We start from the raw sequence: 23,570 nt of genomic DNA, 5'->3' as shown, positions 1-23,570 counted from the left end.
CATAGTCTCAAAGAATCTCCCCACCAGATGTGTGATAGATACCACCTTAAATGAGTGATCAAAGTTAATATCACCCATGAGACATACAGTACCTCCTGGTATGATGCATTGAGAAGGACACTAAGATGCAAACCTCAGTCTAGTCATGACCAAACATCAGACAAATTTGTTTAAGGAATATTCCACAAAATAACTAGCTAGTACTGGCAAGACCATGGAGCAAAGAAGGAAAACTAAGGAAACGTTCTAAGATGGAGGAGACTAGAAGACATGACCACTAAATGCAGTATGAGATCCTATATTGCATTCTAGACAGAAAAAGTGAAATTTGAGTAAGGTCCATAGATAAGTTAATATTAGCTAACATTGTATCGATGTTAGTTTCCTGTTTCTATAATTTTACTCTGGTTACACAAAATGTTAATGTTGGGTAATGGGTATGCAGGAACTCTATATGTTATTTTTACAACTTTTTGAAACTCAAAAATTATTTCAAAATGAAAAGTTAAAAAAAAATCGTCTACGCCTTGTGAATTCAACCCAGGTCTTTTTTCTGAGCTCCAAATTCATATGTCCACCTGCCTTTTGGGCAACACCACTTTGATGTCTCACAACATTGCAGATTTAACGCATTTAAAACGAAAGTATTGATTCTCATGTCTATGTAACTCCTCCCCACAGCCTTACCACCTAATTACTCAAACCGGAAATCTGGGAGTCATTTTTAATCTTTTCTCCTCTCTCTCCCCACACATTGGATCCACTTCTTATTGATTCTTTAAAATATTTCTTGGATTTTCTAATTTTTTATAATATCTGCTGACATCTTAGTTCAAACCACCAACCATCTCTTACTTTTGACTATTTTAGTAGTCTCTTAGCTTGTCTTCCACTCTGCAGTCCACTCTCTTTTAGCAGCCAGAGCAATCTTTTAAAACATGAATTAGATGTTGTCATTCCCCTGCTCAAACACTTAGTGATTTCTCATTGCTTTTAGAATAAAATCTAAGCCCCATATCTTGGCCCTCAAGATCCAGCATGTTCTGACCTGCTGCTGCTTTGATTTCATGTTGTGGTGTGCTTCCTCTTCTTCACATGCTCGCTGGCCTTCTTTCAATTCCTCCAGTGTGACAGACTCTTTCAGTTCAGGCCTCTACATCTGCTGTTCCTTTTGCCTGGAATGTTCTTATTCCCATTCTTCTTCTAACTAGTTCCTTCTCCTTCTTCAAGTTGCAGCTTAAGTATCACTCATTCTAAAATAGGATACCCTGTTCTTATTCCTTCACAGCACTTACCACTATTTGTAGTTATTCTTTTTTTCTTTATTGCTTGTCATCTTTTTCTTCAAGTAGACTCTAAGCTCCATGAGGGCAGGGACCATGCTCGTCTTATTCACCTCATCGCCCTAGTGCCTGCACTCAATAGGCACTAAATTAATCTTTGAAACAACTAAATGAGGAAAGAAGGTAACTTCTGTCTTCTCAAAGGATGAATAGAAAGTAGCTGGCCTAGAAAAAATGAGATTTTTTTCCAAATGGGAAGAACAATATAGACAAAAGTATGGAGGCAAGAAACAGCATGGTGAGTGTGTGTGTGTATAATTAAAAGCAGTTTGATTTTGCCTAGTATATGAAGCTTGAGTCAAAGATTGCTCAGAAATTGGTGAAACAGGCTGGAGCTAAATCTTGGAGGCTCTTATGTACCATATGAATTTATGAAACTTAGAGCTTATGGAACTATTGGGAGATTTTAGACAGTAAAGTAATATGGACAAAGTTGCATTTTAGAAATATCAGATTTGTGACAGCAGTAAGCATAGAAACTGGTAGATGAATTCAAAGGGTATTAGGGTGCTCGAAGTGAGAGATGATGGATTCTATACCAGAGCACTAGTTGCAGATATAATAAGAAGAGGACAGATGAAGAAATATTTAGAGAGTAGAATCACCAAAACTTACTGATTAGATAAAGTAAGGAAGAAAAAGGAATTTAAGTGTGGCTCCTAGATTTCCAAATTGTTATTGGGAGGATAGTGGTGTTTACAACAAAGAGAAAATACTAGAGGAGGAACTGCTTTTTTTTTTTTTTGGTGAGGGAGATCAGCCCTGAGCTAACATCCGTGCTACTCCTCCTCTTTTTGCTGAGGAAGACTGGCTCTGAGCTAACATCTGTTGCCAATCTTCCTCCTTTTTTTCTTCCCCAAAGCCCCAGTAGATAGTTGTATGTCATAGTTGCACATCCTTCTAGTTGCCGTACGTGGGACGCGGCCTCAGCATGGCCGGAGAAGCGGTGCATTGGTGCGCGCCCGGGATCTGAACCCGGGCCACCAGTAGCGGAGCGCGTGCACTTAACCGCTAAGCCACAGGGCTGGCCCAGAACTGCTTTAATAAGAGATGGTAATTAGTTGAGTTTTAACTGCTCTTGAACATGTAGGTAGGGATTTGCATCAGGCATTTGGATATATAAATCTTAAACTCTGTGGTGAGATCTCATATAGAAATGTAAAGCTGATGTTGGTTGTGGCCATAAGAATAGATGTGATAGATAGAAATAGGCTTGGAGGGAGGTTATATAGTGTCAAGAAAGTGGTTGACTGAGAACAGATCCAGCAATAGAGGTAGACGAGCATGTGACAAAAACATGAAGGAGACAGGTAGATGATACAAGGAAAATTAGGAGAATGAGGGCCAAGGAAACCAAGAGAAAAGAGGGTTTCAAGGAGAGAGTGATCAGAAATATTGCATGTGGCTGAGAAGTCCAATAAGAAGAGCCCTGAAAAATATGGATAGCATGTGGTACTCAGGGGACCTTAATGAGGAGAGCTTCCATAGAATGACAAATGTATTAAAAAACTAGATTTCAGTAGGGTGAGGTGAATGGGAGGTCAAGAAATTTAGAGAGACAAATTAGATAGGTACAGGGTGACGTGAGGTCCAGGCAGTGATTTTTATATTAGAGAAACAGGCTGAGGGAAGGAAGCTCAGGAGAGAGAGAAAAGAGACAAGTTGAAAATATGGTTGGTTGCTGCTAGTATATAAAAATTAAAAAAAAATTTTTTTTGAATCCTGAAACCTTGTTACATTCACATATTAGTTCTACTAGCTTTTTTGTAGATTCCATAGGATTTTGTACATAGGCAAGTGTGTCATCTGTGAATAGACAGTTTTACTTCTTCCTTTTCATTCTGGATATTTCTGTTTCTTGCCTTACTGCGCTGGCTAGGACCTCCAGTATGATGTTAAATAGAAGTTGTGCAAGTAAACATCCTTGATTTATTCCTTATCTTAGAGGGAAAGCATTCAATTCTTGACCATTAAGTATGATGTTAGCTATCCTTTATCAGGTTGAGAAAGTTCCCCTCTGTTCCTAGTTTGCTGAGAATTTTTATCAGGGATGGATATTCAAATGATCTTATGTTTTTTGTGGTTTTGATTGTTAATATGGTGAATTTTGTTGATTGATTTTGGAATCCTAAACAAACTTTTCATTCCTAGGATAAACTTCCACTTGGTCATGTTGTATTATCATTGTTATATATTGTAGGCTTTGATTTGCTAAAATTTTAAGGATTTTTGCATCTATGTTTGTGAAGGATATTGGTCTCTAGTTTTCCTTTCTTGTAATGTCTTTGTCTGGTTTTGGAATCAGGGTAATAATGGCCTTACTGAATGAATGGAGAAGTGTTCTCTCCTCTTCAATTTTCTAAGCTTTTTTAGAATTGATATAATTTACTTTTTACATGATTAGTATAAGAATTCACCAGTGAAGGCATCTCAGCCTGAAGTGTTTTTGTTTTGTTTGTTGGTGGGAAGGTTTTTTAACCAGGAATTCATTTTCTTTAATAGATTCATAGCTATTCAGATTTTTTTTAGTAATCTTTGGTAGCTTGTATCTTTCAAGGAATTTGACCATTTAATTTGAGTTGTCCGATTCTTTGGCATAAAGTTGTTCACATTATTTCTTTTTTGTCTTTTCAATATCTGTAGACTTCATAGTGATGTCATGTTGCTCATTCCTAACTTTGGTAATTTGTATCTTCACTCTTTTTTTCCTAATCAGTCTAGCTAGAGGTTTATCAATTTTAATGACGTTCCTAAAGAAACAGCTTTTAATTTCGATTCTTATATATTTTTTATTTTCTATTTTATTAATTTCCACTCTTTATTATTCCTGTTTACTTTGGGTTTAATTTGCTCTTTTTTTGGGGCGGGGGGGAAGATCAGCCCTGAGCTAACATCCATACTAATCCTTCTCTTTTTGCTGAGAAAGACGGGCTCTGAGCTAACATCTACTGCCAATCCTCCTCATTCCCCCCCCCCCAAAGCCCCAGTAGATAGTTGTATGTCATAGCTGCACATCCTTCTAGTTGCTGTATGTGGGACGCGGCCTCAGCATGCCGGGAGAAGCAGTGTGTCGGTGCACACCTGGGATCCGTACCCGGGCCGCCAGTAGCGGAGCGCATGTACTTAACCGCTAAGCCACGGGGCCAGCCCTAATTTGCTCTTCTTCTTTAAGTTTCTTATGGTGGAAGCTGAGGTCAGTGATTAGAAATCTTTCTTCTTTCCTAATGTAGGTGATTAGTGATATCCATTTTCTTCTAAGTACTACTTCAACTGCATCCCACAAATTTTGATGTGCTGGGTTTTCATTTTCATTCAGTTCACAATAGTTATTGTTTTTCTTTTGTTTTATTCTTTGACCCATGGATTATTTAGAGAGAAGTTATTTTGTTTCCAAATATTTGAGGATTTTCCACGTATCTCTTTGTTGTTGATTTCTAATTTAATTCCACTGTTGTCAACATCTTTTGTATGATCTGAGTACTTTTAAATTTACCAAGACTTAAAGTATGGTGCCGTCTTCTATATGCATTTGAAAAGAACATGTTTTCTGCTTTTGGTGGGTGGACTGTTTCTTATAAATGTTAATTATGTCAGATTGGGTGACAGTATTGTTTAAACTTTTATTCTCAACTTGCTTTGTCAATTATTGACAGACAGGTGTCAATTATTGACAGACAGGTGTTGAAATCTCCAACTATTTGTGGATCTGTCTGTTTTTCCCTGCAGTTCTATCAGTTTTTGCTTCCATTTGTTTTGAAGCTCTGATGTTAGGAGCTTAACATTTAGGATTGTTAGGTCCTCTTGATAAATTGAACTCTTTGTTATTATAAAATGACCCTCTTTATCCCTGTAATAGCCTTTGTTGTGAAATCTACTTTGTCTGATATTAAAATAGCCACTCTGGCTGGCTGACATTCCTTTTTTTTTTATGTTTCTAATTTAAATTTAGTATTATAAGATTTTTAATCTAACTTTGATTTTATACTTGTATCTTTTTCAAACCCTTACATTGAAAATCTTAATCCCTAACAACATTGACTTGTTTATTTTCATAACTTATAAGATATAGAAAACAGATTTAAAATAATAATACCAATGTTACCACTGAAAATTAGGATACTGAATGAAGTTTAAGAGGTCTTACTACTCTATTTGTTCTAAGAAATATATCACTAGGAATGTAGAGTCAAAATACTGTGTTCTAGTCTCTTGAAATAATTCTTTCTTTTTTAATGGTTTCTCAGGGTTTCTTTTATTTTTAACGATTGCTTCTTAAATTTAATTTTACTTTTGAAAAGTAAAAGTTTTCTATGTTTCTAAAGTCAGAACTATATGTTTGGAGACCTATCACATCCATTCCCAACCATCTACCCACTTAACTCCTATATTTAAAAGTTTTGATCTTTCTTTCCAGTATTTTTGCAAATATAAACAAATACATATACACACATATATAAATAAAATTATATTAATGTTTCTCACGCCATTCTTACACAAAGTGAAATGTTCTGTAACTTCCTCTTTTTTCACTTAATAATATATCCCAAAGATCACCCTGTATGAGAATAATTAGAGAATAGAGATTTAACTCGTTCTTTTTGACAACTACATAGAATTCCAACATAGAGATTTACCATAGTTTATTCAGCCAGACCTCTACTGGTGAACATTTTGGTTGTTATTACTCATAGAATTGGCTTTCTTTTGATTAGTATTAGCATGATATATATTTTTCCATTCTTTTACTTTTCATCTAATTTTATCTTTATATTTATAGTGAGATTCTTATAGGCAGCATATAGGTAGGTTTTGCTTTTTTGTCCAATCTAAAAATCTCCACTTTTTAATTGGCGTGTTTAGACCATTTACATGTCTATTTAACATGTATGTATTGCTCTATCTTCATGTTTGCTAATCTTTTCTTCTGCCATATCTCATATGCTGTTAATCCCATTCAATGTGTTTTTCATGTCAGACCTTGTGTTTTTCATCTCTAGACTTTCAATTTTTTGTGTCTTCTATGTCTCTATCAAACATATGAAATATAGTTATAATAACTTTTTTAATGTCTTTGTGTACTAATTCTATCATGTGTGTCATTTCTGGTTCTCTTACTATTGATTTATTTTTCTTTTTCCTTATGGGTTGTATTTTCTTGGTTCTTTTGTTCCTGGTTATTTTTTGTTGGTGCTAGACATTGTGAAGTTGCTGGATATTTTTATATTCCTATGAATATACTTGAGGACTCGGTTACTTGGAAACAGTTTGATTCTTTTGTGGTTTGCTTTTAAGCTTTGTTAGATGGAACAAGAGCGACTTTTAGTCTAGGGCTTAGATTTTCCCACTATGACTCTCTTCAGCAATAGCTGCTCTTTTACCCAGCCTCAGTTAGATTCCTCATATGTATATGCTTATTGGCGCTCAGCTGAAGACTCCAGGGGGATTCTTGTAGCTCTCTGGAGGTTTCTTGGTCTCTGTGCAGCTTTCTTTCCTCCAGTGCTCTGCCTGGGAACTCTAGTCTCTGGCTTTCCTCAGCTGACAGCTCTCTCTCTTCCTCTCGGGGAGACCATCTAGCATTAAGCTGGGGCAGTTGGAGGGCTCGCCTCATTTATTCTCCCTTCAGAGATCACTGTTTTGTGCTGCTGATTTTGTCCATTTTTTTTTAGTTGTTTCGAATGGGAAGGTAAATCCATTCCCTGTTACTCCATCTTGGCTGGACACCAAAGTTAACATTTGTCTTTAGTTTTTTTAAAAAATCTATGGAAAAGTTTTAGATCATTCTGTATTATAAGCAAGTTTGGACTAAATTTATTTTCTTTTGTAATTTCTAGAAAATGTATTAATATCAAATGCTTTATATGTCATATGCAAACAAAATGTAAGATAATTTAGTATACTATGGTTATTTTCAACATTTTTTCTGTTCATCCATGTTTGTGATGTGAAATTGCTTGATTTATCTAATAGAATGGTTGTATCCTATATAATTATAAAAATCATATTTCATAATATATATAGCAAATAAAATAACCTATATTTAATAATATTACTTGTTTGTCATAAAAAAACAATTTTTCAACTGTCTTACATTTAAAAATTGAATACTTCTAATGATTTTTATAGACTTATATGTTTGGTTTATTGGCATCATTGTTTTAGTTTGTGGATATTCTTACAGAAGTCTTTATATACTGAACTGCATTTTTCTCAGTTTTCTTATACCTCATAAAATTATAGTGAATTTCTGTAATTAAGATTTCTCATAATTAGCGTTTACAGGAGATAAATTTGGTATTACAAGAAGAGTAATACAGTATATTCAGGCACAGTGGGAATGTAGAAGGATGCTGGACTTTCAGAGTTAAGAAAGTAGAAGTTGAGTCTTGGCCTGCTTCTTACACGTTGTATTACCTCTTTCAGCCGTATTTTGTTACTTTCTCACATAGCCTTTTCAAACCTTACTTTCTTCTTTTAAAATGACATGATGATTCCTCTCAAAGGCAGTTATGAGAATTAGATGCATTTTGTGAAAATACATAGTAAACTGTGCAAATGCTGTTTAAAAATCAGGTATCATTTTGAGGTTTAGCCTGAGAAGTTAAGTTTCAAACATTATGTACAGTGGGAAAATTTGACTGTACCTGAGCCTAACTTTAATAACTGGAATTATTATCTTGGCCTGTGCTTTCTTTGGTTAGTTTCAGAAATTTTTAAAATTTGGTTTTTGATACCCAATTTAATAGAAGTGAGTCATACTATCATTTCTTTCTTTACTTGGCAGCACACAATTTGCACTTCCCCCACATATGTGGTCTCTGGGTTGTGGAGAGAAATAAGGATGTTACTCAATACCCCACATCTTTCAACAAAGAATACTTTTCAGCAACACTCATGAGTTTCTCTTAGGCATTAGAAAATGCAGACCCTTAGATGTTAAACTAAATTTGTGAAACTTGAGGAGCAGATCATTAAGTCGGATTCCATGTTCTCTGTGAATACCAATGACTGTTACCCATGGAGTGGATTAGATGACCTTGGTTTTAGTGGTCTAAACATTTTCTACAGAATGATGCAGGAACTGCTACTGAGAATCAGAATGAAAGGTTACAGAATTTTGTATGAATCGGATTTTAAGTGGAAACCACAGTTGTTTCCTTGTTTCTCATTCATGCTTTAGCAGAGGATATGATGCCATAGATCCGGCTTGGTTGGTAGTTTCTCCTTTAAGGTTCACACCACTTTCTTTTCCTTTTTAGAAGCCACAGCAGTTTTGATATAGTATCAAACCATAAGATGTACCTTGTTGGACATTTAGTGGGGCATGTGTGTTAAATATTATTTGGTAGTCTCAGTACTAATTGTGGCATTCCTATTTAGTCTTATTTTGGAAATATAGCGTAAGTAAATAAGTGCATACATATATATATTTGGGGTAGGTGGTATATAGGCATACAACTGCAGACACGTGGAAAACAATTTTAACCTTTGAATATATTGATTTGTATTTAAAGATAATGTTTTATGTTGTTTAACTTGAATGTAATACGTTAATTTTCTTTTATTCTCCCTTAGCATCAAGGCATGCCATGGGTTGCCTCTCATAAATGGACAAAGCTGTGACCCTTACGCGACAGTTTCTCTAGTGGGCCCTTCTAGGTAATGTTTATTGAATTATTGTCAGATGTTTAAGTTTTAAAGTTTGATTTAAGAGTTAACAAGATGAAGGTTCTAAGAGCAAATACTAAATAGATATTTATGACACAAAGTAATGAATGCTTTGAAAGAAAAACCTTTAGTGAGTTCTGTTATGTGCTTGCAAACAGCTGAGTCCTGTTTTTACAGAAAGAAAATGGGTGCCATTTCACATCTGCTGGACTCTTAGGCTGTGGGGTGCAACCTCAGTTTTATAGTAGTTAAAATGTACTTGAAAACATAATCTTGTCCTTCTTCATTCATCATCAGCCTTCCTACTTTCAAATGTCTTAGATTTTATGTAGATAAATCCTGTTTTAATAAATGCTAGCTCAAAATAACAAGGCAGTTTCCATATTTTTATCTGGAAATCAGCTCTGGACTAAAAATGCCTTTTCTACTCACGGGATCTGTGCTCTACAGAAGAGAATTCCAAGCTGTAGATAAACTGCTGAAGTACCAGAACATGGTGAAGTGTACTGTATCACTGATTTAAATTACTTATGATAATTTATGAGAAAACATATAGCACTTTATAATATTTTATAACTTCATTGTGATTTCTTTTGGAGCCTGACTAGTCTGAAATTTGTCTACAACGTGAAAGTTTAGAATCAGGAAACAAGAGAACACAATATTCCCTCTACAGAAGCACATACATCCACACACACACACACCCTGCCTTCTCCCCAACCCCAAGCTCTCTAGGTATTTGTATTTTTTAGAAAATCACCAATAAGTCACTTTGAAAAATGTATTTGTATATATGTATATAGAGTACCTAGCACCGTGCCTGGTACTTATTGGGTGCTCAAACAATAGTACGCTGTTATTATCATAGGGGGTTTAAAATTTAAAAGCAGATACTCAATCCTGTAACGTTCATACTATCAGAGGGATTTATTTTTGCATGTTAAAAATGTTTAACCTAGTGGAGCTGTTTTTGTTTTTGTTTATAATCTCTACCTGACAAATTCTTTAGTGTCGTCGTTTAGTAACATACAGATAGAAACTATTTGGCACATGAATTTGTGGTTTTGATATTGTACTATAGTTGTATAAGATGTTAACGTGGGGGGAGGCTGAGGAAAGGCTGCATGGGACTCCCCTGTACATTTCTTTGCAGCTTTCTCTGAATCTATAATTATTTCAAAATAAAATAAGTTTTTTAAAAAGCCACTGTTGGTCGTAAGTGAAGCCCAAGAATTAAACTGAGTTAAGAATGCTTTTCATGTTCCTCAGGTATTTTTCAACATAGATAAAAGTACTCTGAATCTCACTGTCTTCCTTCTGCCATTTATTCTGAGTTGTTTATATCATAGAACGTTATTCTATGAAGAAAGCGTGACAGTCAGTCTAATACAGCCATAGAGAGAATAGTACAATCTTGACATATATAGGATATGCAAAACTTGTACGTTCTTTGATTTGAGTTTTTAGAGACTCAATTTTTTCCCCAAGTGATATTTAAAACTACAGTCTTCCCTGAGTCATCGTAACAGTTAAATAGAGGTCAGGCTCCCTGGTTGGAAATAGCATGTTTTATAATTGTGTACTATTAAGTTCTACAAGGTAAAACTCTACCACATTGGAACAGGAATGACCAAAAGAAGACAAAAGTAAAGAAGAAAACAAGCAATCCGCAGTTTAATGAAATCTTTTATTTTGAGGTAACTTTTTGTTTTATATAAATGTTAACATTGAATATTTAATATTGAATGCTGGTTGACTTCTTTTTTCAAACAATGGCCATAGTAATCATTTCATCAACTAATGCAACTAAGCGTTTCTTTCTTGAAAGCAGTAGAACATGGTGTAATACAGTAGAGGCCCGATATATAAAACAAATAAGGGCAGAGCTCTGATTGATTTGGGGTTGGGGAGGTTTAGGGCCACATCCACTCCCCAGTCATCTTCAATATCATACCCTCCTCCACAACCCCGTTCTTATCCAAACCCCCACCTGACACACAGTGGCCACAGGACTCTTCTGCAGAATACTGTTTGAAAACCACTAGTGAAGTAAGTGTGATATCACTTGGTAGATCTGAGTTCTAGTCTCAGATGACTTTGAACAAATCACTAAATGTGAGACTTAAGTTTTCTTACCTTCTGAAAGGTTAATTTTGTAAGAGAAAACAGTAACAGCCCTACCTAACTCAGAGTTTTTATGACACCCAAATGTGAGAATGCTTTGAGACTGTAAAGTACTATATGATTAAGTCCCTATTAGTAAATTCTTTTTAGCTAATTTACTCTATGGACACATGCTTATTTTCATAGAAATCTTCACTGCCTTGAAGTTGCCCCAAATACAGTGCTTTGGAGTTCTTTACTGTGGAGCATTTGTTAAAGAAATCTTTTTTCATATTATTTGAAAACTACAGGGAAAAAAATAAGTCCAACTCTATTCTGAAAGATTGTGTTCTAACCATAGAACATATTGCAGTTGAGATTAACATGTAGGGAAGATTTGAAAAAAAGAGTTACGTTGTGTGCTTTTTCTTATTTTGTGTGTCTGTTTTTCATGATATTTCAAAGTAGAATAAGGGCACATCTAGCCATGGCTGATTACTGTACTTTAATAAAGGAACATGGGTTAAAGAAAATGCCAAAACTGAAGTAGGAAAAATTTTGGGAGTGGAGGCGAGGGAGAAAGAAAAACAAAAGAAAATGTACCAGTGTGAGACTTTTCCATTTCCTGGCTAAGGACTTAGTTCAGTTGTTCTATGTTTGTTAATGGCTGTTAGATCTAGTCTGGAGAAAACAAAGAAGGGGCAACTTGCAGCAAGCAGATGGCCCTTTGAAAGTCAAGGCCCAACCTGCTTGCTATATCCAAGTGTACCTATTAGGCCTTGAAACATTCATTCAAAAGGCCCTTTGTTGAGCTGATTATCAAGATAAGGTTCCAGCGCATCACAAAGCATCCACACGCCTGCTTAAACGCAGCAGTAAAATGCAGCTGGATACCGGCGAGGTCAGATGAGCTCTACTCCTGCCGAATTGAGTCAGAAGAAAGAGAGCATTACAGAGAAGGAACATCTTGAGCAGAGACATAGAAACAGAAAAGCAGAAAATGATGTCCAAAGAATAGCAAGTAGTGATTTGACTGGAAGGCTGTAAGGGAGTAATGAGAACTAAGCTTAGAAAGATAGAGGAGGACCAACTAATGGAAGGCCTTGAGTGCCTGGCTGAGGTGCTTAAATATTAGCCACTGAATGTTTTTGAGCCTGAAAGTGATAAGAGTAATGATGCAGTGTTTTGGGAAGAATTAACCGTGATCTGTGGGCCAGATGGCTGAGAGGAAACAGAGGTCAAGAGACTGTTGTAGTTTAGGTGTTAAAAAGAAAAAAGGAGAGGCGTCTGGTCCAGGAGAATCATGGAAATAGAGAGGAAGGGACAGATGAGAAAGAAACTGCAAAGGGCAAGATAATAAATTGGTTATAGAGGGAAAGACAAGGGGGAAGTCAAGTGTTGTCCTCATGGTTTCAAATCTGGAAAAATAGAAAAGTTAAGAAGGAAAACAAGTGCTTCAGTTTGGGGCATAATGAGCTTGAGTTCTGACGTGTAAAATCCTCCAATAGGCAGTTCATGACTGAACCTTAAGATGGTGGTGGTTGTAGATAAAGACTCAAGATCTGCTTACAGAGAGTCAGGAAAGTCAAGGTGTACGATAAAGGAGAAAAGTGAAAAAGCCCAGTTCTGCCACTTAAGGTGTTCAACTTTAAGCATGTCTCTCAATTTCTGTACTTATTAGCTTCCTCATTTTTGAGAAGAAGGATAATAAATCTAGCCCTGCCTGCTCAGAGCAGCGTTCTGATAAACAAAGGAGATAATGGATGTGAAAGCACTTTGTAAACTGTGTAGCGCTGTGCAACTCTTACAGCAAACTAGAAGAGAAAGCCTGGGAGAAAACCCATATTTATAGATTCTGAGGAAGAAGAGGTACCAGAGGAGGAAGCAAAGAGAGCAGAAGGTTGCCAGGATAATCCCTGGGTAAACTCAAAGGAAAGAGTGTTTCTGGAAAAGGAGGTATAATTGTATGATCACTCGTTCAGATAGAGGGGTCAAGGAAGGTGAGAACTAAAAATTCATCATCACACTTGGTGATTAAGAAAGAGGTTTCAGGAGGGTGATCTGTGAGGAAGCCAGATTATAAAGAGTGACTATAATGAGTGGGTGGTGAGGAAGTGGAGGCTGTAAGGATGGATTACAGTTTTGAGATATTTGTCTATGAAATGAAAGAGATAGGGAGACCATAATTTAAGGGTAGAATTTTTCTTAAACTTCAGTGAGGTGAACAAGCGGGTAAAGAAAGCTGTAATTAAAATAGAGCGAATGCTTACTGTGTACTGTCTGGGTGGAGTAGAATTAGAAAAGAGGAGGATCGTCTTATCCTCTTGTTCAGAGGAGGGGGAGAAACTCATCAGGTAGAAAGGCCTGTGTGAGAATGGACATGTTCGGGTTGATGGCAGTTGAGGAAGTTCCTGCCAGTGACCTTGATATTTTCAGTAAAAATGTGAGAAGGAAGTGTAAGGGTGGCATTGGTGTCTTGAGAAATGTAGGAAAGTCTTCAAACAGTTCTTAGCATGTGCGGCTTCACTGAAATAGAACACTTTACTCTTTGAGTCATCAACAGATTACCTATGAACCAGAGAAGCTAATGTGGCTTTGTACAGAGTTGATAAGGAAGGGTATAGAGGCAAGGTTGCTTTTGATATTTTTACGCCATCTTATTCTTAACCTCCCTGCTACTTCCATAGCTATTTTTGTATTTAGCTTTTGGGTAAAATATTATCTAGGCATTTTCCTCTGTTTATAATAAACACAATTGAACGTTTCAGGGATGATAGGTTTTTAGGTTCATGTAGGAAAAAGATTTAAAAAAAATTTTTTTTACTAATATATTTTGTTTACAGGTAACCAGATCCAGTAGTTACACCAGAAAGTCCCAGTTCCAGGTAGAAGAGGAGGACATTGAAAAGCTAGAAATTAGGTATGTGTCTTGGGGTTTTGCAGAATTGCTTTTTTTCTGTACCAGAAGAAAATCCTAAATTTAACTGAGAAAAGTAAACCAAGCTTAATAGAATTCTCTTTGGCAAGTTGGTTGATGAAATTTAGAGGAGTGTGCATCTAATTTAAATCCAAATTATCTTTTCAAAATCTGATTGCTTTGCAGAAATTGTCAAGGTGCATTTATTTTATAAATAAAGAGAACCTAATTTTCACCTATTTTATTATATTTTTAACTTTTCCCAAATTTAGTTGCTCCTTAAATTTCTGAATCATAGCATAATGGATGCAAAGAATATATAGAAAAGTAATTATATATTAGCCAATTTAGAAATAATTTTTTTATTCTTCTTAACATATCTGCTGTCTAACAGAAATTTCAGTGAGGTAAGAAGTCTTGTAAGATAAATCAACAGGTGCATGTGTTTGAAGTTTGTGCTATTTCCTAGGTCTTAAATATCTATGCTGTTTGGGAGGGGAAGGTTTTATAAATGCATGTATAGGTGTGTTGTTAACAGTGTGTTCATCTAAAGGGTGTATTACTCACATGTTTGGAATGATCAGGTAATGTATTTTTTTCTAAATCACCTATCTTTATATATTAACTGGTTCTAATTGAGAAGGAAACTGTAGTCTTGTGTTGGTTTCTTTTCTCAAATTCAACAAAGTAACTTCTGTAGTCCTTATTGCTACAGTTAAAACAAAGCCTAGATTTTGAAACTAAGAAACTTAAGTACTTTCTTTTAGACTATTTAAAATGGTTACTTTCTATGCTTAGTAAATAAAAGCTACTGCAGTATTTTGCTTTCTTAGTTTAGATAGTGAGGTATATATACAATGCTAACATCTTGCTTTTAAGCATGTAAAATTAATGCTATAATATAAATCAAAGTAATTTGAAGCTATTTGGTGATGTGCGTCCTCTTACACATTGTTTGCAAAAAATAAAGCCAGTTGTAAATTTTCAGGATCGACTTGTGGAACAATGGAAACCTGGTCCAAGATGTTTTCCTAGGTGAGATTAAGGTTCCTGTGAATGTGTTAAGAAATGATGCCTCTCATCAAGCCTGGTAAGACAAACATTCTAGTGAACTCCGTAATAGGTCATCCCCTGTAATATACTGTATGTGCAAATAAATACACATATTCGTATATATATAAAAGTATGCTTACTATAAGCATATGTTAAATTTGCAATGGAATAAGCCAAAAGTTATTAACATTAATTGATTTTGTTATTAATTTATTGTTGCAGAAATATAAGTACATTGACAGTTTTATCACCTGACCTCTAGTACTGAGATAAAAGAACTGAATTGTCTAGGAACATTTTTCTGTTCAAAAACTAAATCGTAATTTTAAGGAGAAAATGAAAAACATTTAAAACGTTGTATATGAGTTGCCCATTTGAAAGATGCTTGGTCACAAATGAACGTCTGCAGTTCAGAAGCTTTATTAATGGTCATGGGAACCTTGACTGTTTGAAAGCAAAGGATTTATTGGAGAAAATCAGCTGCTTATGGGATCTAACCAGTGATTTTTATTTAACCACACCCCGTGTGCTGTGGAAGAGTGGCCCTGATGTTATTTTCCAAATATCTAGAGTCTAGATGTTGTTGAGCTGATTCAGTGAATACCCTTTTCAGGAGCTTTTGGTGGCTCAATAATGGTTATAATAGTATTTTACCTTTTCATGACTCTAATAGTGACGTTAAACTGGTGTTAAATTAAATTTAATGTTCAGACATTAAATTGATGTTAGTTTCCTTAGCAGAATCAATGTGAATCTACCATTTTTTCTGTCTCCAGCACCTACAAGCATGTATATCCTGCCCCATCCAGTAGGCTGCCAGCAGCCCTCATGCTGGACTTGGGTTCCAGCTGAGTATAAAAGAACAGGTCCTGGGGCAGCCTGGTGGTGTAGTGGTTAAGTTCGCACACTCCACTTCGGCAGCCTGGGGTTTGCAGCTTCGAATCCCAGGTACAGACCAATGTACCGCTCGTCGGGCTGTGCTGTAGTGGCATCCCATATACAAAAAAATAGAGGAGGATGGGCACGGATGTTAGCTTGGGGCTAATCTTCCTCAGCAAAAAGAGGAAGATTGGCAACATGTTAGCCCAGGGCCAGTCTTCCTCACACACACACAGAAAAAGAACAGGCCTTTCTCATATGCCTTTTAAGGCCCACTTTTTAGAACTCAGTTTCCGTTGCCTGGAAGAAGAGTTGAAACTGAATGTTTAGATGTTTCTTCCTGTGGGCGTCAATCTCAATCTCATTTGTTTAAAAGAGCCTGCCCCTCCTGATTGGCCAGCAGACATTCTTCACTTCAGACTCAGTTGTCTTTGAGAGGTTATCCCTTGTAGATTGATTTTTAGACTCTCAAAATTTTTATTTTGCTTTTACTTCTTGCTGATGCAGATCTAAGATTTATCGGTCTTGATGGTGACATTTTTGTATGTTGTAATTTCTAAAATGTATCCACAGTTAGGGAAAAAATTAAACTTAGTCACTGTGAAAAATTGATGAACATTTGAGGCCTTGTCACACTGCCCCCCCCGCCCCGCACCCTCACACATCTTCTTCCACCTTCCATAAAGTAGCATACATTTTAAAATGAAAGTTTCTGAACTCAGTTTGCCGTCTTTAAAATTGTATGCCATGCTACTCGGTACAAAATAAAAAATGAGTTGGTGTGCCTCCCAGGGCCCCTCATAGTGAACTTGGAATGTGCCACATAGCCTATATTTTAAGTAAGACTGTGTCCAGACAGGCCCTCCAAATTTGGCAAAAATTTGTCCACCTTGGCAGGATGTAAGAACAGTAACAGAGATTAATTTTATTCCTATAGATTTTTTTTATGCTAATAATATTTTAAAACATTTCAAAGTAACCGGCCAAAAGTATAAGTGCTAAAATTTATACAGCGTGAAATAGAAACATCTAATTCATTCATACTTCCATAGATGTAAGGAAATATAAAAATGTGAATGCCATTTCCTTTTAAGTCAGAAATTAAACTCCTAGCCTTCTTTGTCAATTGTAGAGCTGTAGCGTCCCCTTGTGGGATTGATGGTAACTACAGGAAAATGCAGGAAAAGCTTTATTTACCTTCAGGATTTCAGGCATATTCTTTCTAATCTTGATGTTAGGACAGTTAGGATAATTATCAGTAGTGTGATCCTATTGTTTGGAAAGCCTCAATTTGCCTTCCTTTTTCACATAATTTCCACTTAGTATTTGTCTATTACAGTCTTTTCCTGAAGACTGATTTTTGATGATCCCAATTTAATTTTATTCTCATATTATAACATGATTCAGTCATTTTCCCACATCTTTCTAACTGTTCAGTTCCTCAGTAATGATGTGTGTTCTTTGTTCTGAAACTTCTGTCAAATGCTAGGATTAGCCTGTTAATGTTGATATTAGCTAGTTTTAACTTTAACCTCTGTAGGTAATAGAATTTTATTTGGTGTTTTGAATAGGTAATACACTCTCATGGTTCACAGTTCAAAAGGTAAAAATGGATCTCCTGCCACTGTCTCCCAGCTACTCAGTTTACCTGTTCTAGGGCAGCCATTGTTGTGAGTCTCTGGAAATATTTTATATATGTCCAGGCAGATACATGTATTTTCTTCTTTCCCCTTCTTTACACAGATGGGCACATACTGCATTCTGCTATGCACCCTGCTTTTGTCACTTAGCAATTTAGTAGAACTTCAGTAATTATTTGTTGACTCTGGATGGTGGTTAAGAGCATAAACTCTAGAGCCACACTGCCTTGGTTCAAATCCCAGCTCTGCCATTAAGTACTTGTGTGACCTTGGACAACTTACTCCACCTGTTTGCCTTTGCTTTCTTTGTCTGTAAAATGGGGATAATACAAATAGTACCTGCCTCCCAAACTCATTAGATGGAAGAGTAAGCCACAAGTGCTGTGACCGTGGATATAACTCATGCTGTTACCATTACCGTTATTGCTGCTGTCATCACTGTTATGCCACAGCAGTACGTATAGAATTTCTGTATCCCTTTTTTTTGCACCAGTATTGCACCAGTATTCCATTGTTATAAATAAAGAGAACCTTAGAGATAATCTAGTTCAATCTCATTTCATGAGTTACCTCAATGTCAGAGAACTGTGTATACAAAACCTTTGTATGATTATACAAATTGACACAATAATTTCCCCCAAATGATCCAACACGTAAAAATAGACACTAAGAAAAGAAAATAGGTATAAACATCTTTTCATGTTGAAATTTTTAATTTTGGAAGTAAGATTCAAATAGTGTAAATGAAACAAATGGTTGGGGTGTTTTTCAACATAAGCGCTTTGTACATATTTAAAACTAGATTCATATTTTACTTGAGATTAGTTGGTTTTCTAGTTTGCTAGTTTTGGCACCTATCTTTAATCTCCTGTCTTTATTAAAAATCCATTGATGATGGTTATCTTTATGGAACCAGAAATAACATTCAAGTATTAGTAGAGCTGCCTCTGAACAGTTATTTTCCAGCTTGTATAGCATTATGAGCAAATAATTGTAGTTTTTACCTGCCAACCTCAATTTCAGTTATACAGACCTTGTGGTTAAAAATTTTCAAATGACGGTTTTTTTTTTTTTTTCTATTAAGGGGCTATTAAAACTACTGACTCTTGAGAGCATAAGGATTGCTTTTATGTCTCTCTAATTGCAGGTGAAAAAAATACATGTAGAACAACAGAACGCCACTGTTAGTAATAATTTCTCTGTATTTCTTGTTTCTTACTCTTTCAAACTGAAACACTTCGTTCAAAAACTGAAGAACATAGATTTGAGATTTTTTTTTTTGCATCCCTAGACTTAGGCATGCCAGATATCCTCTGTTTAACAAATCTTGAGGTTTTTCTCTTTAGCTCTAATCAATACAAGAATACTTAATTCACAGGGGATCCTTCAGGTGGTTTAAATTGAGCCCTTTGTAACAATGTTTTAAAATAATAAATCACATTTATATAGTTATAAATAATACATTTATCTGTAGTTATATATTTAAGTAGTAACAGTTATATGTATATAAATGTTATATAAATAACATAGTGTTTATTGTGTACCCAGCACCATTCTAAGTGCTTTACTTATATAACTTCCTTAGAGTTGTTGTAAAGATTAAATCAGTTAGATACTATTATTACCGTTTGTTTAAGAGATAAGGAAACAAGCACAGAGATTAAGCAGTTTGCCCAAGATTACACAGCTGGGATTTGGACCAAATTCTCTGACTCCAAAGTTTGTGCTCTTCACCAATGTACTAATAGATATGTACTTTGCCATAAATATTTTTGAATATGTTTAAAACTCAAAAATATTCTCTGTTTTAAGCTGTCAGCAAAGATTCAAATGCTCTTGCTTATAAAATTTTATTACAAAGAAAATCAGAGTGGTCCCTACTCATTAAAAAAATGATCTTTTCAAGGAATGGGTAGGACAATAACATTTTGAAATTTTGTATTTTTTTCAAGTAGACACGGTTGAGATATTTTGTCCATAGCGATTTCTTTCCCTGCCAAAGAAACCCAAGAAGACAAGCATAAAAAGTGTGGCTTTTAGAGTATGGGGACACTGTTGAAGATGGGTTGGTGCAGTCTCAGGGAGGCAGAACCAGGTCGTAACTGTAATACAAGTAACTTTATTCTCCCATATATGGAAAACACTCGTTAAAATAAAAGAGGAATATTAGAACAATAAAAAAGGATCCCAAAGAGACAAACCCGGAGGGGTACTGCCTATTCAAGCACCATCCCCTCATCTTTTAAATTTTCGGCTCTGGAAGCGTTACTATTTCCTTGCCAAAACTGTTGTCCTAGCTGAGAGATTCTTTAGATTGCTTGAGTCTCTGCATTGTGTCTGTACTCAGCACAGCACCTTCTGATAATTTAGCTTTCCAAATAACTTTACCAGCGGGTAAAAAACGTATTAAACAGATTTTAAAAATTGTATTAACAGGTTAAAAAAATGTATTAGTTGAAGTGAGGGATACAGATGAAACACCCTGGGAAATGGTGATAATTGTTGAAGCCAAGGGATAAGTGCATGGCGGGGAGGTGGTGAGGGTGTTCATTATTAATATTATCATTCTTCTCCCTACTTTTATGAATGAACATTTTCATAATAAAATGTGTTGGTTACAAAAAAGTGCAGTTATTTTTGCCTCTTGACTGTTACATTTCTTTTCATAAATTTAGTAATTGGCCTTCTATTTAAATATATCAGTCTCTGTGCTCAGTCATTACAATTCATGTTCACTTTTATATGTGCTGATAAAACTAGGTATCTGAATTTGCAAGTCTACAGAACATACACCAGATTGTGGGAAATTGACCAAAGAGATGCCCTTGTCAGGATGCGTGATGATCAGCCAGCTAGACTTCCCTTAGAGCTTCTTCTGAGTCGCCTTTGCTAATAGGCTTATTTGCAATTATTTCCGTAAGCAAATCTTGAAATCATTATTTCTCAGATCAGAGAGTAGAAGTTCTGAAGGTTAGTCTTTGGAGACAGGAATTCCTCTTTTTCAGATAGTGATATAATTTCTGTATAATTTCTTCTCCCTGTTGTGTTATTACCATCCCCTCATCTTTTAAATTTTGCTTAGTTAATTCTCTAGTTCTCTTTTATGTCTTTAGTCATATCTTTCTCAAAGCTAATAAATACTTTATTAAACCTTCCTCCCTTCTGGTTTTTTTTTTTTTTTTTTTTTTTTTGGTGATGAAGATTAGCCCTGAGCTAACATCTGTTGCCAATCCTCCTCTTTTTGCTGAGGAAGATTGACCCTGAACTAACGTCTGTTTCCATCCTCCTCCATTTTACATATGGGACACCTGCCACAGCATTGCCTGGTCAGCAGTGCGTAGGTCCATGCCCAGGATCCGAACCCGCTAACCCCAGGCCGCCGAAGCGGAGCGCACGAACTCAACCACTATGTCACGGGCCTGGCCCCTCCTCCCTTCTATTTTTAAACAAGTTAGTCTATTAGGGGAGGCCATAGGTGATAAATATCAAAAGTACATATCAAAACTACTGACTTTCTTTTATAAAAAGCATTTCAGCTAACAAGTGAAAGAGGAATGATAGAATTATAAAATTATTTTGCAACCTGTGAAGATTAATAACTCTAGGTGGTAATCATCAGTGACTGCTAATATCACAGAAAGAAAAACAGTCAGACATAAATGTCTTTTGGTGGAACTACACAAGACTACTAATGTAGTTCTTGCCAGAATATCAAATTCTGAATCTAACCAGGCCTCTGGATCTAACTACCAGTATACTACAGGAAATATAGAAAGGGCAAAGGAACATGTTAAATGCCATCATGGAGACAGAGATAGAGTTTACATAATCCGAAGTGTGGGAAATTCTATAGGACAAACTACCTGATTTCCTAGGGAGTAGAGGGAATCTATAGATTAAAAGAAACTTAAGCTACCAACCACTTACAATCTGTTGATGTTGGATTTGAACAAACTGTAGAAAACTGTTTATGATAAGTTTGGGAGAATTTGAATACTGACTGGGTAATGATGATTTTTTGAGAGTTTTGTATATATAGTTATAGTTATATATACTGAAATATTTATAGATGAAATTATAAGACACCTGGAAATTGCTTTAAAATAATGCAGGAGTGAGGTGGGAGGAGTGAGTGGAGGTGTGGCTGAAACAAGAATAGCCTTGAGTTGATAATTACTGAAGCTAGGTGATGGGTACATGGGGGTTCAATATACTACTCTCTTTACTTCTGTATGTATTTTTAAACTTCCATGATAATCAGTCTTATAAAATAACTATTAGATTTATGGTTTTGGCCCTACAAACTTTTCTTGATTTCTAAACATTTTTCTTTCCTTGGCTATTTAAAGTTGTCACTGTTTTATGTGTGTGTGTGTATATATATATATATATATATATATATATATATATGTATAAAACATATATATTTTACTTTTACCTGCCTGATTGCCTTTTACTTACCTGAAAAAATTCATGTAAATCTGATTTTTGCAAATAAAAACATTTTCAGTATAGCAACACTGTTACTCTCTTAATAATATAAAAATCTATTTATAAACTTTGTCACTAACTTTTTAAAAAATAAGTTCAAAGTTTTTCATATAGGATTTACTTTAAAACAAGATCACTTATGCCTTCTTGTAGTACGTCTTATCTATTTCAACTAAACGCATCTTAAATTTAGTTGGTAAAAAGTTATTTGTGGGGGCCGGCCTGGTGGTGAAGCGGTTAAGTGCATGCACTCTGCTTCGGCGGCCCGGGGTTCGCAGGTCTGGATCCCGGGCGCGCACTGACGCACCGCTTGTCAAGCCATGCTGTGGCAATGTCCCATATAAAGTAGAGGAAGATGGGCATGGATGCTAGCTCAGGGCCAAGCTTCCTCAGCAAAAAGAGGAGGATTGGCAACAGATGTTAGCTCAGGGCTAATCTTCCTCTCACACACACACACACACAAAAAGTTACTTTTGATAATACACTGGATTTTAAATATTTTACTTATTTTTTCTAAAACTGCAAGCTAATCAAACTCATATTCAACCTCTTTGAGATCTTAATTTTTGTATTATCTATACTTTTTGTTTCCCAGATAAAAATCTATTTATAGCTTTCTAGTTCAATATATAACCAGTTTTAAGCCTCTGAAGATTAATAGCCTGCTACATATGAAGTGTCCTAACCTTAAATATCATTGACTTTTTTGGTTTAGTGTTTTTTATAGCTTAGCTGTTGGTTTACCTCGCCAGCTTGGATGCTCGTTACCATCGCATGGAATTGATTGTATTTTTACTTTAGGTACTTGCTACAGCCAAGAGACAATGGAAACAAATCATCTAAAACTGATGACCTGGGGTCTCTTCGATTAAATATATGTTATACAGAAGACTATGTGCTTCCTTCAGAGTACTATGGTCCTTTGAAAACCTTGCTGCTAAAATCACCAGATGTTCAGGTACTTTAAAAGTCTTAAGTGTATGATTTAATATGAAAAGGCTAAAGTAATTCTGTAAATGATGAGGAAAAGATTTCAGAATATCAAGTTGTGTAAAAACAGTAAGTATATATATGTATACTTAATTTATCTGAACCACAGTACTGTGATTTCAGTATGTGCTCCAAATTTCATCTCTGATAAAAATTTAGAAAATGAAATACTATTCTGTACAACAGTTATATTTAATGAACATATTTGAATTACTTTTACAGGCTAGTCTTGGAACATTTGGTCATGTTTCCTTAATTTTGTGCTTGTTTTCTACCTTTCTATATTCTAGCCGATATCTGCCTCAGCTGCTTACATTTTGGGTGAAATATGTCGAGATAAAAATGATGCTGTTTTGCCCCTTGTACGACTGCTGCTGCACCATGATAAACTTGTTCCTTTTGCCACTGCAGTGGCTGAATTAGACTTGAAGGATACACAGTAAGAGTTATATTAAATGTCACTTATATATTGTTGAAATTGGACCTTAG

At 35.5% G+C, this 23,570-nt stretch overlaps 1 protein-coding gene across 2 annotated transcripts in view; it reads left to right on the top strand.

Moving 5' to 3' along the window:
* Positions 1-23,570, top strand: part of RASA2 (RAS p21 protein activator 2) — a 113,372-nt gene that overhangs the window by 55,074 nt on the left and 34,728 nt on the right. For both annotated transcript variants that reach the window (XM_058551901.1, XM_058551900.1), the window contains exons 6-11: positions 8,916-8,999; positions 10,633-10,705; positions 13,955-14,031; positions 15,017-15,118; positions 22,893-23,049; positions 23,372-23,520. In XM_058551901.1, the coding sequence (XP_058407884.1) occupies positions 8,916-8,999; positions 10,633-10,705; positions 13,955-14,031; positions 15,017-15,118; positions 22,893-23,049; positions 23,372-23,520 (642 nt within the window). The remainder of the gene's footprint in view (positions 1-8,915; positions 9,000-10,632; positions 10,706-13,954; positions 14,032-15,016; positions 15,119-22,892; positions 23,050-23,371; positions 23,521-23,570) is intronic.

Source organism: Diceros bicornis, chromosome 2 (genome assembly GCF_020826845.1).
Source record: "Diceros bicornis minor isolate mBicDic1 chromosome 2, mDicBic1.mat.cur, whole genome shotgun sequence".
Taxonomy (NCBI): Eukaryota; Metazoa; Chordata; class Mammalia; order Perissodactyla; family Rhinocerotidae; genus Diceros; species Diceros bicornis.
Note: the sequence above shows the minus strand (reverse complement) of the source record. Positions and strands in the feature narration are given on the sequence as shown.